At 38.4% G+C, this 12,803-nt stretch overlaps 5 protein-coding genes across 7 annotated transcripts; 4 read left to right on the forward strand and 1 right to left on the reverse strand.

Moving 5' to 3' along the window:
• Positions 1-82: 82 nt before the first annotated feature.
• On the reverse strand, positions 83-4,376 carry oxt (Xylosyltransferase oxt). Its single transcript, XM_066394463.1, has 9 exons — positions 3,591-4,376; positions 3,391-3,533; positions 3,174-3,328; positions 2,711-2,980; positions 2,470-2,650; positions 2,191-2,422; positions 2,042-2,141; positions 1,431-1,992; positions 83-1,338 (listed from the first exon to the last, which is right to left on the reverse strand). The coding sequence occupies exons 1-9, from the start codon at positions 4,193-4,195 to the stop codon at positions 899-901; spliced, it is 2,688 nt and encodes an 895-aa protein (XP_066250560.1). The 5' UTR covers positions 4,196-4,376; the 3' UTR covers positions 83-898.
• Positions 4,377-4,702: 326 nt separating this feature from the next.
• LOC136411365 (small ribosomal subunit protein uS10-like) lies at positions 4,703-5,404 on the forward strand. 2 transcript variants are annotated; one of them, XM_066393901.1, is made up of 3 exons: positions 4,703-4,843; positions 4,924-5,156; positions 5,209-5,404. In XM_066393901.1, exons 1-3 carry the CDS (start codon positions 4,841-4,843, stop codon positions 5,330-5,332), a joined length of 360 nt encoding a protein of 119 aa, XP_066249998.1. In that variant the 5' UTR covers positions 4,703-4,840; the 3' UTR covers positions 5,333-5,404. The 2 variants fall into 2 exon arrangements, with proteins under 2 accessions (XP_066249998.1, XP_066249997.1); XM_066393900.1 differs by having other exon boundaries at positions 4,710-4,843; positions 4,900-5,156.
• A 267-nt stretch (positions 5,405-5,671) lies between these two features.
• Positions 5,672-9,455, forward strand: hay (ATP-dependent DNA helicase hay). 2 transcript variants are annotated; one of them, XM_066394039.1, is made up of 13 exons: positions 5,672-5,757; positions 6,109-6,231; positions 6,282-6,497; positions 6,552-6,678; positions 6,732-6,942; positions 7,142-7,211; positions 7,264-7,438; positions 7,490-7,799; positions 7,855-7,977; positions 8,070-8,254; positions 8,309-8,600; positions 8,822-9,013; positions 9,072-9,455. In XM_066394039.1, the coding sequence occupies exons 2-13, from the start codon at positions 6,126-6,128 to the stop codon at positions 9,417-9,419; spliced, it is 2,355 nt and encodes a 784-aa protein (XP_066250136.1). In that variant the 5' UTR covers positions 5,672-5,757; positions 6,109-6,125; the 3' UTR covers positions 9,420-9,455. The 2 variants fall into 2 exon arrangements, with proteins under 2 accessions (XP_066250136.1, XP_066250137.1); XM_066394040.1 differs by having other exon boundaries at positions 6,285-6,497.
• On the forward strand, positions 5,676-9,890 carry LOC136411464 (chromosome transmission fidelity protein 8 homolog). The gene is made up of 2 exons (XM_066394041.1): positions 5,676-5,757; positions 9,535-9,890. Exons 1-2 carry the CDS (start codon positions 5,699-5,701, stop codon positions 9,827-9,829), a joined length of 354 nt encoding a protein of 117 aa, XP_066250138.1. The 5' UTR covers positions 5,676-5,698; the 3' UTR covers positions 9,830-9,890.
• Positions 9,891-10,371: 481 nt separating this feature from the next.
• Positions 10,372-12,718, forward strand: Rac1 (ras-related protein Rac1). The gene is made up of 3 exons (XM_066393922.1): positions 10,372-10,707; positions 10,991-11,378; positions 11,432-12,718. The coding sequence occupies exons 1-3, from the start codon at positions 10,673-10,675 to the stop codon at positions 11,585-11,587; spliced, it is 579 nt and encodes a 192-aa protein (XP_066250019.1). The 5' UTR covers positions 10,372-10,672; the 3' UTR covers positions 11,588-12,718.
• Positions 12,719-12,803: the final 85 nt, after the last annotated feature.

The raw sequence follows: 12,803 nt of genomic DNA on the forward strand, positions 1-12,803 counted from the left end.
TATTAATACATAGTGGATGGGCGTCTTTTGCTTAACTGGTAAATTCAATTCTCGCAATATGGTAATAAAGTTAAATATAAAAAACGACAGAACTGGATCTTTATTCTTTAATGTAAGGTTATGAGAGAGAATACAGCACGATCGCTGCGTTTAAATTTTAATTCATTCAAACGGGAGAACCGTGAACAGCCAGTTAATACCACACAACACAAAATACCGGCGAGATAACCGTAGTTTATCAACTTCGATTTTAGAAATTGTGCTGTAATTAACACAATATACCTTACATGGGTCTATCTTTCAGATCTGCAAGGAGCCCCCAGAGAAATCGTCAAAAATTGAATGAAAACTGACGAAATCTTGGCAGGTCTCTGTTTTATTCTTACATTATAAAAAATACTTTAAACTAACACGTGAACTGGTTCAACTACTGGCTCATTGGTCGCTTAACCTTAGAAAGATCTCGATAATTTCAATTTCCTATCTAAAGTAGTTAAATCCCACTTAATTTTTATCCTAAAATTGCGCTAAAATCGTAGTCAACGTAATAATTATCATATGGCAAATATACCCAATTGGAATGTACAATGCGTATTACCTCGTAAATTGACAATACCAGCTGGGAAATCATAGGAATCAAAATATTAAACAAGGAGCAACTTAAGGTCTAAAATGATGTCAACTCAATCGGATACAGTCAGGCTTAGATTACAGAATTGAGCACCATTTGAATATCACAATTCCCCTTAGCGGCTAAATTTGTTAATTATTTAGAAGGCCTCGCTGTGCCTTTCTTTGGGACCCAAAAAACGTATTAAATTAAAAGAATATACAAAATGCTCTGGAAAAAACTCTTTCACCGAGAAGGCACAGCAGAAACACACCTACCTGACCTCATTCACCACACGTCAAACATCCCACTTGTGGCATTCACCTCCCCTATGGCACTCTTTGGATCTGGGGCTAAACTACTCCACTGTGTAGTCCTGCAGGCATTCACATCTCTCTGGCAAACTTTCTCGTTGTATTCTCCATCCACACACACTTTATCCACGGCATAAAACGTGTTAAAAGACTTGTCTATCCACTCCAAAAGTCCCTCGCCTTGCTTCTCGGAGTTGGCTCGCGCAATCGTTTCTAGCAACTGCTTTTGCGCCGCGTTGGGCAGGAATTTCGAGTAGTTTTCGCCCAATGTGGAGGGATATGTGAGGCCGGAATGCAGGAATGAAATTTCGTGGCTGGAGATGGGTTTGCCAGAAAAGTATTGCAGAGGAAAGATGGGGAAGGGGACTTGCGCCAGCTGAGCGTCTTTGTAGATGAGTTTTACCTTCCAAGTGCCTGAAAATAAACGCGTCAGTTGAAAAAGCGCTGCTCATCGCATAAAATAACACATACATATAACAGCGAAATTTAGAAATATTTGGGTTTACCTGGTAGCAGCGGCTGCTTCAAGCTTGGCTTCACGTGTCCCCCCAACGTCGCCTCATCTACCAACAACGTGGAAACGTCCAGTAAATTGCCCTCTGGATCAATCCACAGACAGGTGAAATTATACTGCTTACTCAACATCTTGAAAGTCCGAAACTTGTAGGCCAACACAGGCTCCGAATAGGGTGACAGTAGCCTCAGGAAGTTCCTACTGAGCTGCTCCTTTTGGTCATAATCAGAGCTGACCAATAAGTACTGCAAATGTTCCATTATAACGCTGCCTTTGGTCGACTCCGCTTTAGTCCTAGGCCTTATGGCCACCTCCAAGTTTCCCCCATTTGTACCCCCAAACTGGAAGAGTGTGTACTTGTAATTGTCCATATAGTGGAAGCTGTGGACTTGCAGAGGCATGTTGAGGGTTAAATTACAAGCTGTGCCATTTGAAAGGTGCCGTAAAGTGGCTCTAGAGGCGCTGCTAGCAAACGTCATAAGGGCGTCATCAAGGACCAGGCCTAAGTCTTGGTGATGGTAAATGTTCTGCCAGTAAGACTTCAAGTTTTGGACCTGAGATACTTTATTAAAGAAGCAGGAATTGGGAATAATAGAAACATACTTGTTTGGAAGGTTTATCTAGATTGTGCAGCCACAACTCGAGCTGTAAGATCACAGCTTGATTCACTATTGGCTCGAATTTGCGGGCAAAATACAGAGACCTAAAGAAATCAAACAAAGTTATGGACAAACTCAACAAAATCCTTTCACCTGGATTGGGTGTTGAGCACTTTTGACCAATCGTCTGGGGTGAAATCGTTAGGGCTACAGCCACACCAATCGACAACATGCTTGTATTGGCACTTGCATCCCAGTTTCCGCTTCCAGTTGGTCACGTGCAAATTATTGTCCACGTAGCTCTCGCAGAACTGGGAATTTCTGAGCAGGGTGTGAAAGAAGCTTTCAGCTGGCAGAAGGGTGTGACTGAAGATTTTTAAAAGTCCTGAAAGGAGTTAGTTAAGACCCAGAAAAATTGAAACCAAAAGCCACCTGTAACAAGAGCATCTGGATTAGCCAAATATTCAACAAATGGTCTAGAGAGCGCGACCCAGTCACTACCGCCATCAATTTGAATCCCTGCAGGCAACTTCCGATTGCCCACTCTCCACATGCGATACTCACACTCCACAAAGGTCTTATCAAGGCCCTGTTTTTGAATGAATCGTTGTACCTGCATAATAAAAATTTTTAGTAAAGCCCTAATCAAGAGAAATGCAAAAAAAGTTATCACCTCTCTCCCATGAGACTTCACAAAGTTTTTGTGTTGATTTGCACTTAAAAACTGGGTCAGTCTTTCTAAAGGTTTGACTGGGAAATCAGATTCACTGAGATTAAGGATGAAGTCCCAATCCCAGTCAGTTTCAAGCAGCTCTGACATGCAAGAGCGGAGCATATCTAAGAGGGATGCTCCTCCCCATATTGTTGCAAATCTCTTCCTTGTTAAGCGGATGTTTGGGAATTTTTCTAGAGGGAGGAGTTCTCGGAATAGATAGTCTTGTCGCTATAATATCCCTCAGAATTACCAAAAGCTATCATTTTACAAACATTTTGAGGGACTAATTGCTGAGGTATTTTGATGTACACTTTCAAAGTATTTCCAAGGGATTTTGAGATATTTTCAATGCATTCATGAGCTATTTTGGTGTACAAAAATTCATCAACAATATACCACTCACATATTTTACTACACTTACCACATCAACATGAATGTAGTAATAGTGCTGCTGATGATAAATATTTTTTAAAAGCCTAATGACTTGCCGTAATGCCCTTCCATTTAGAGTTAACAAGAAAACAATTTTCCTGGATTTATTTGCAAAAGAGTCATTGGCAATTTGAGGAGAAAACTCTATAAAAAAAAACATAAAAAGGAAATTACATTTATTTATCAAAGCAATGGAAAGCACCAACTTTTAATCCCCGTTTGGAAAACATTCATGCTGTAATACCCCCCGCAAGTGTCATGAACATCCCCTGGACATTTCATATTGCAAGAGGAGTCTGGAATTTTTGAGCCGGAAGGAGGCTCATCTGACCCACAAAAGCATTCTTGTCTGTAATGTTATGTAATACAAATGTATATAGCATCGTAAGTAAAAAGTATTACATACCCATACTGCACTCCTGCATAAGGGAATCCGCTTTGCAGACATAAATTCATGCAATATTTAGGTGAATTCTCAAGCTTATTAACACCATAGTAGCCACTGAGAATACGGAAATTTTTCTCATCTCTAAAACATCCAAGGGTCTTCCCTGCTATAAATCCCCCACTTGGACAACTTGATTGCAATTTTTTTGGGTACAATAGGCCCTCTGCAGCTAAACAAGATATATTAGCAATCAGCTGCTTACACCTTTGAGATTTAGCTCGATTTAATGCCGACAAAGTCTGCTTCTCATTGATCTGACAGGGTAAGTCGAAACTTAAATCTTCCACTTTGAGCTGAATGGTACTATTGGCTTTTTTGGTTTGTGGTGCAAGCAAATTTGTCTCCTCTTCATCACTACGCCTCGCAGAGTTAAGAGCCTCATTGTTCAAGCCAGACTCCCTTTCCAAGTCTGAAGGTTCCCAACGTTCAGGCTCGACATTGCTTTTGCTTAAATCAAGAAAGAAACTAGCCAACAGGATTTGGGCGAATAGTATCGTTATTCCTATGATGAAACATGTTCGGTATCGCCGCAAATAGGAGCTTTTGGGGCTGGTTTTCACCATTTTGAGTTTGGTCTGCCTGGCCCTAGCATAGTCCCCGAGTTTGTGCAATCGCGAAAGCCTCAATTGATCAGTCTATCACGTCATTTTAAGATTATAAATTCGAATTGTGACGCAAGTGTTTTGGGTTTTTGATATTTATGAAGGAAAAAACATATTTTTTTTTTTTTTTTAATTTAATTTGCTGTTTTTAGAGCTTTGTTTTGACGCAACGCGTTAGCGTTAACTGTCAGTGTGACATGTAAACATTTGAAGAAGTACTAAGGATAAGCTAAACTGAAAAACAATCTAAATAATCTAGAGATAGATAATGTAGATAAAGTAAATAAATACAACGTTAAAGCTGAGACTTAGAATAATCGAATTACTGACGGAATTATAAGATATTTCAAAAATTCTAGTTTTAAACCCATCATTTATCCATAAGAAACTATGCAAAATCTTCCTCGCCCTAAGGTTTGAAAAAGCATTTTTATTAAAAACCGCTGACAATACATACAATCGATACTCATCGCCCAGCACTACGTAACTTAACCTCACTTATCACTTTTGCTGAGGCCACGAGCACGGTTCTTTCTCTGTCTTGATTTTTCTGGTTCAGCGCTGGTAACTCCCAAGGAACTAACTCGACCAGAACAGTCAACTATCATGGTAAGCGCCCATTTATGTCTTGTGCTCGCTAGCCCTTTAAAAACCCTCCATTGTAGGACCCCGTCATTCCGAAATTCCAGGCAACTAAAGACGTCAATGGATGTGAAGGCAGTGGATTAGCCCCAATCCACCGCATTCGCATAACACTCACTTCTCGAAATGTTAAATCCCTTGAAAAGGTGTGCTCCGACCTCATTGATGCTGCCAAAAAGCAGAAGTTACGCGTCAAGGGACCAGTGCGATTGCCCAATAAAATATTGAGGATTACTACAAGGAAGACGCCTTGTGGTGAAGGGTCCAAAACCTGGGATAGGTATTTAGGGTGTATTTATGAGGAATGTAACGGTTTATGGTGGTTTTCATAGGTTCCAGATGCGAATCCATAAGAGAGTGATTGATTTGCACTCACCATCAGAGATTGTGAAGCAAATTACTTCAATTAACATCGAGCCCGGGGTAGAAGTTGAAGTCACAATCGCCGATGCTTAGTGTACAAGACGGACAGAAGCCTTTTTAAGACCAATAAAACTTTTATAATGAAGTAAAAACTTATTAAATTAATTTGTTTTATTTATGCTCTTTTAGAAAAATCAAGTTGAGTAAAACTCGTTTTTTACTCTTTATTTAGTATATATTTTACGATATTCTATTTCCACTAAAATTTGGTTTAAACTGAATTCTATCTACAAATTAGAAAAAAAGATTTTTAATATTTCAATCAGCCAAGAAAAAGACTAACAAGGCGGCCATTTTTCATTTCGTGTAAAAAAACAAAGAGATTGTTATATTGACAAAGACAAGTGACATGTAAATAACACAAAGAAGGGGAACCAGCTGATCATTACTATAATTAAAATGTTTGTTGTGGAGAATTCGTCGCATTGCAAGACTGTAACGCCGATATTTATTAAATGGTGAGTTTATGGTTTCATTTTTAAATAATCCTCAGGGATAAGTAGCGTTTGCTTTAAATTTAATGAAACCCGGATCTATATGTTCGCGCCGTTTTGATTAAGAGCAATTTAAAAGTATTCTCGTTGGCTAGCAGACTGTGACTTCGATTATTTCTTCTTTGTTTTCTTCGTATACTTAACTACGTGCGACAGAGAAATGATTAGAATTTGTAGGTTAGAACGGCTGTCGTTTTACATTAAAAGGTTTACACTTAATTATTTAAATAAATAAAGAAAACTAATAACCCGGTCCGCATCCACACAAATTTTCTTCTAAAAAGTGTAAATTTGCGCAACGTTTTGAAAAATTAGTGTTTGTGTTGTGTGATATGGCACCTCCTAAGCGCCCCGGTTACAAAAGCGAAAAGGGAGCCAAGAGGCGCAAAAAGGAGAATGAAGAGGCTTGGGTCCCTGAGGACGAAGATGTACCAACAGGTAAGACATCCCAGGCTGCTTAATTTGATTAATATATATCTTACAATCAGAAGGAGATGAGGCTTCTGTGCCCAATGCAGCAGCTCGAGACGCTGAGAAAAACGATGAAAAAATCCAGGAAGATGAATTTGGCGCCAAGGACTATCGATCTCAAATGCTTTTGAAACTAGACAATACTTCAAGGCCACTTTGGGTGGCCCCAAATGGACACATATTTCTAGAGTCTTTTTCGCCTGTTTACAAACATGCACATGACTTTCTAATAGGTTGATTTAACTCACTTAAATATACCTAATTCTTACTATAATTCTTCATTATAGCAATATCTGAGCCAGTATGTCGGCCTGAACATATCCACGAGTATAAGCTTACTGCATACTCATTATATGCGGCTGTAAGTGTGGGACTTCAAACCAATGACATTATTGAGTATTTAAAACGTCTAAGGTATAAATTGTCCCATTCATTTGAGTATAAAAGTCTTGAATAGTGTTTTGCAGTAAGACTAGTGTACCTGATGGCATAATTGAGTTTATCAAACTCTGTACCTTATCTTATGGGAAAGTTAAATTGGTGCTGAAGCACAATAAATATTTCGTTGAAAGTCCTTTCCCAGATATCCTTCAGAAGCTACTTAAAGACCCTATTATACAGGAATGTAGATTGAGAAGGAATGTAGAGGGTGATGGAGAGGAGGATATTATCACACAGGTGTGTGAGGTCGCCATCATATACAGCAGAAAATAGATGAAAGTGAATAAAGAAAAATATTAAACTGTGAAATTTTCCCATTTGAATGATTTAGAACAAATTTTCTGGTTTCATTTCTTTCGGACTGTTTTTCTGTTGCATATGATGCTAGACTGAAGTATTTTATGATTTAAAACTTAGTTGCACTCAATTTTTGTAGGTCCAAGAGAAGAAAACAATCCCCACTTTTGGAACAAAGGCTGCAGGTTCTTTTGAGCCTAACAGCGAAGGTATTTATCCTTTATTCTCCAAATCTCAGTGGTGTAATACCATGAGTTTTAGGAGCTACAGTGCCAGATGATATTACAAATTTCTATGAAAAAATGGACAATGAGGATGAGGAGGAAGATACAGGTCTTCAAACAGTCTCATTTGAAGTCAACCAAGAGAAAATTGAAGTAATTCAAAAGAGATGTATTGAGCTGGAGTACCCTCTGTTAGCTGAATATGACTTCAGGTTTTGAATGAGTCCATGATTGTTTCACACACAATAAAAAGTATTTTCTAGAAACGATACTATCAACCCAGACATAAACATTGATCTGAGACCCTCTGCTGTATTAAGGCCATATCAAGAAAAGAGCCTGAGGAAGATGTTTGGAAATGGACGTGCCAGGTCTGGAGTCATAGTCCTGCCCTGTGGAGCTGGGAAGTCTTTAGTGGGGGTCACTGCTTGCTGCACAGTAAGGAAAAGGGCGCTAGTATTGTGCAATTCAGGAGTGTCAGTGGAACAATGGAAACAGCAATTCAAAATGTGGTCAACTGCTGATGACAGCATGATTTGTCGATTTACCTCTGAGGCCAAAGACAAACCTATGGTGAACTCAGATTTAAACAATATTTACTATAATTTTAAGAAAATTGATATTTTAGGGTTGTAGTATTTTAGTCACTACATACTCAATGATAACACACACTCAGAAGAGGTCATGGGAAGCCGAGCAGACAATGAAATGGCTGCAAGAACAGGAATGGGGCATTATGGTACTGGATGAGGTGAGAATTTGTTTAGTAGGGCTTGAGATTCTACGAAAATCATTTTCAACGTGATTTTTACCGATGATTTCTGAACAAAAGATACGTTCCAGGTGCATACAATCCCTGCAAAAATGTTCCGCCGAGTGCTCACAATAGTACAGTCTCACTGCAAACTGGGTCTCACCGCGACCCTCCTCAGAGAAGACGACAAAATCGCAGATCTTAACTTCCTCATCGGCCCTAAATTATATGAAGCGAACTGGCTGGAACTGCAGAAAAAGGGCTTTATTGCCAGGTGAGCCTGTGCGAGAACTGAATTATGCAGAAAAGCAGGAAGGAGTGATTTCAGGGTGCAATGTGCAGAAGTGTGGTGCCCAATGACTCCGGAATTCTACCGCGAGTATCTGGTTTGTAAAACAAGCAAAAGATTACTCTTGTACGTTATGAATCCCAGCAAATTCATGGCAACGCAGTATTTGATTCGGTACCATGAGAGACGCGGGGATAAGACCATTGTATTTTCTGATAATGTGTTCGCTTTGAAACATTATGCGATCAAGATGAATAAGCCGTACATTTACGGCCCTACCACGCAGAGTGAGAGGATTCAGATACTGCAAAACTTCAAATTTAATCCGAAGGTTTGTTGCATGAGGACGATATTATTGATATGCTGTTACTTTTAACAGCAGGGGCGCGTATACAGCTATTATCAAGCGTATGATGACATACGTACATGAAAATTCCAAATCTTAATCGACCGACAACTCTTGTAAACGCGCCCCGGAGTGTGAAATATAACTTGACAGGATATTAATCGACTCTAAAGCCGGAATATCAACTCGATATTGGATTTTTTCAGGTTAACACCATTTTCGTCTCAAAAGTAGCAGATACTTCCTTTGATTTACCTGAAGCAAATGTGCTAATCCAAATCTCATCCCACGGAGGATCAAGAAGGCAAGAAGCTCAAAGATTAGGGCGCATACTGAGAGCCAAAAAAGGGGCGATCGCCGAAGAATACAACGCCTTCTTTTACACTCTAGTTTCGCAGGTAGTTTTTCCTTTTCTAACGTTTATATAGGACAATTTATTCTTCTACTCTAAAATAGGACACAATGGAAATGAACTACTCTCGGAAACGGCAGCGGTTCCTAGTGAACCAAGGTTACAGTTACAAAGTGATCACTAAGTTGGCTGGCATGGAAAACGAACCGGATTTGATGTATAAAACGCGAGAGGAACAAGGGCAGCTCCTGCAGCAGGTTCTGGCAGCCAGTGATATTGACTGTGAGGATGAGAGATTGCCAGGGGAAGGGGGCTCTCGAGGGGGCTCCGGCAGCAACAGAAGAATTGGCAGCATGGGCTCTATGTCAGGGGCTGATGACGCGGTTTACTATGAATTCAAAAAATCTAGCAATACAGCCAAACATCCTTTGTTTAAGAAGTTCCGTTATTAATTTTGTTGTTTAATATTAAATCCATTTCCAGTACGATCTCTTGCATTATTTCTTTTCATCTTTTACCATATACGTCATTACAAATTTCATATTTTAGCATTAATTTTTGTTTCAGCGCTGCTTCCGAAGACTACAGCATAATCGAGCTGCAGGGCGACCTAAAATCGCACTCCGGGACTGAGTTTGAAGGCAAATTTATTGGCGATTTGCACTATACTAAGCAGGGGCAGCCTATACTGATAATCGGCCACCATTTGCTTTATGGGAAAGAAGTGAAAATGGAGAAACCGCTGGCCTTGCTTCAAAAGGGGGTAAACGAACGTGGAGATACTGAATACTCTGTTCGATGTGTTATTAGGCAGAAGATTATTTTTAAAACTAGGCCCAAGCCCATAGTGGGGACCTCTTGACTATGTAGGTGGATCGAAAAAGAAATAAAATAGACTTTCAGTAATATTTTTTGCAATAAATAATAAATGCAATTTTTGAAATATTCAGCTTTTTTTTGAATAAATTTCTGAAATCACTAAAAATTATCTTTGTGTGAGTCGTTTCGTTGATTTTTGCGGAATTTGTTATCACTCAACTAAAATTTTATAATTCTCAGTTAAAGACAATTGTGTTGTTCTTGGAGAATAGAACAAGTAAGACATTTAACCTTTGCAAACAGGCAATTCATTTGGGAATAATGACATTCCTACGTGTCACTGTCAATCGAACGGATTTGCCTTGTTGCCATGCCATAAAGCAATTACTCAGTACTGCTATTTCTCCATGTCCGTTATAATCAGAAATGTTTTTTTTAATTCAAAAAACACTTTACCGACGCCACATTTATGTCCAATAACCATAATAATTTATTATACTCACTCGAAAAATAAAAAATCTTCAATAGTCTATTACTTCTAGAGGGTTCAAATAAGTTTAATGCAGGAAATTCTGGTGCGGTGGCAATGCCGCAGCCCGTCCAGAATTTCTTTCGGTTAGTGCGGGTGGTCGATTTCAGTCCTAAAAACCTAAAAATAAATATTTATAATTGAAAAACTGACCATTGTGGGCGCAAGCTACGTAAACAATATCCGAAAATCATTCAGCAACAGCTCGAAAATAGGCAAATTGCATGTCCGCACAGCGCTATAATTCAGCTGCTTCCTCGGCCTTGCCGTGTTGACACCTTACACACCCAAATTTGTGAAAAGTTGTGTTTTTTAATTGTTATCTGTATCAACTCTAATCGCATTGATTAACCTAGGATGCAGGCGATAAAGTGTGTTGTCGTCGGAGATGGGTAAGCCCCAATTCATGTGAATAATACCCCCTCCCAAAAAAATGACAAGTGCCAAACCTCCAAGAGTTGTTCTCATCATTATTAGATCTTAATTAAAACTTGCATCCTATCATTACAATTAAAAGGCATTTCCTGTTTCTTGGCAACATATTGCAGTCATTAAAATGTTTAAATGGGGCAAGAACGACACAGTCATTTTATTGTAACATCATTAGTCATAACTCAGAAATCTCAAATAATTATCAATAATTACCAGATAACTGTCACATTAAAACCATTCTAGTGCGGTGGGTAAAACATGCCTCCTAATATCCTACACAACAAATGCATTCCCTGGGGAATACATACCTACAGTGTTTGACAACTACTCTGCGAATGTTATGGTGGATGGCAAGCCTATAAACCTGGGTTTATGGGACACTGCAGGTCAGGAGGACTACGACAGGCTGCGCCCTCTGTCTTACCCTCAAACCGATGTGTTTCTTATATGCTTTTCTTTGGTCAATCCTGCCTCATTTGAAAATGTCAGGGCTAAATGGTACCCTGAGGTACGGCACCACTGCCCCAACACTCCAATCATTTTAGTGGGCACAAAGTTGGATTTAAGAGAAGACAAAAGCACCATTGAGAAATTGAAGGATAAAAAGTTAGCCCCAATTACTTACCCTCAGGTAAACTATTAAAGTTTCTTATTATTTTTTTTTTAAATTTTGTGTGATGTTAGGGCTTGGCTATGGCAAAGGAGATAAGTGCAGTTAAATACTTGGAATGTTCAGCCCTCACACAAAAAGGGCTGAAAACAGTGTTTGATGAAGCAATTAGAGCAGTACTGTGCCCTGTAATGCCACCCAAACCTAAGCGCAAGTGCACACTGCTCTAATAGTATTATTAATTCAAATTTAACTATGTTGTTAGTTTATATCTCTTCATTACATTATTTCTGGGAATCACTGGGGCTCCAAATGTAACAAGCACATTTCACTAGTTATTTGCTTAAATTAATACAGTTTTTAGGTTAATATTACTTAAGCAATTGTTGGACGTGTATTTGCCAGCCCCAGTGATGCCCTGTCTAGACCTAAGAAGGGTTCATATTGGCCCATTTTTCATACAAGTTTTTCCATTTTTTGCCACAATTTCAGGTTAAAAACTTGTATTTAATTTGGAACCACAGTGTACAGGCACAATTTTTGACTTTAGTCATAAGTTACAAAGATTTCATATAATAATATAAATGTGATTCATCTTTCACTGTGTATAGGGAGATTCAAAAATAACGCTTACATTTCCTTGAAGGTATAATACTGGTTGAAGCTGACAGCTGCTCTATTTGGGGACTTTTTAAGACCGAAGTTTCCCTGCTGAGCTTCCTCTTAATGAAATATATTTTTGAGTCATTCTATATGTCGCTTTTTTAACATTAAATTTTTCTTTATTATAACAATATAGTGCATTTATCAATTTACATGGTTTTTTGGTTACTGATAACTTGCCATACAACACAACTCCATTGAAATGGATTGTTGCTTACCAAGTTATAATAATTAACTTGCTGTATTATTTGGGAGTCTAATTCGGTCCTGTTTACTGTTTGTTAAGTTTACTATTATTGCCACCATAGTGCAATAGAAAATTCAACTCCACGATGATATACTAATTCCTTCGTTATTGACTATCATTTAAAGTAATATTAAACAATAAAATAGAAATCTATATTTTATTAAGTTGTAACATATTTGTAAAAAAGTTTATATATCATTAAATAAGGTGTAATTTCTAATTAAGCGTTTCATTTTGTTTTAGCGTTTAGCTAAATAACAATGTTAAATGTTTTCGGTGTAAGAGACTATCGCATTGTAGACGACATAGACTCTAACGTGAATGTTATGTAATTAATTTTATTTACCTACATTTAGCTAGATTTTTAATTGTCCAGGCCAGACCAATCCAAGCTTTTAGTGTGCCAAATCACGCACGAAAAACATACGAAATAGAAGGGGTTTTATTTTAAGCTTTTGTTTAATTTCAAAACTACCCCAACCGCTTAGAAAACTCGGTTAAAAGGGGGGTTTAAAGTGATTGACTTTAGTGTTAAC

Source organism: Euwallacea similis, chromosome 10 (genome assembly GCF_039881205.1).
Source record: "Euwallacea similis isolate ESF13 chromosome 10, ESF131.1, whole genome shotgun sequence".
Classification (NCBI taxonomy): domain Eukaryota; kingdom Metazoa; phylum Arthropoda; class Insecta; order Coleoptera; family Curculionidae; genus Euwallacea; species Euwallacea similis.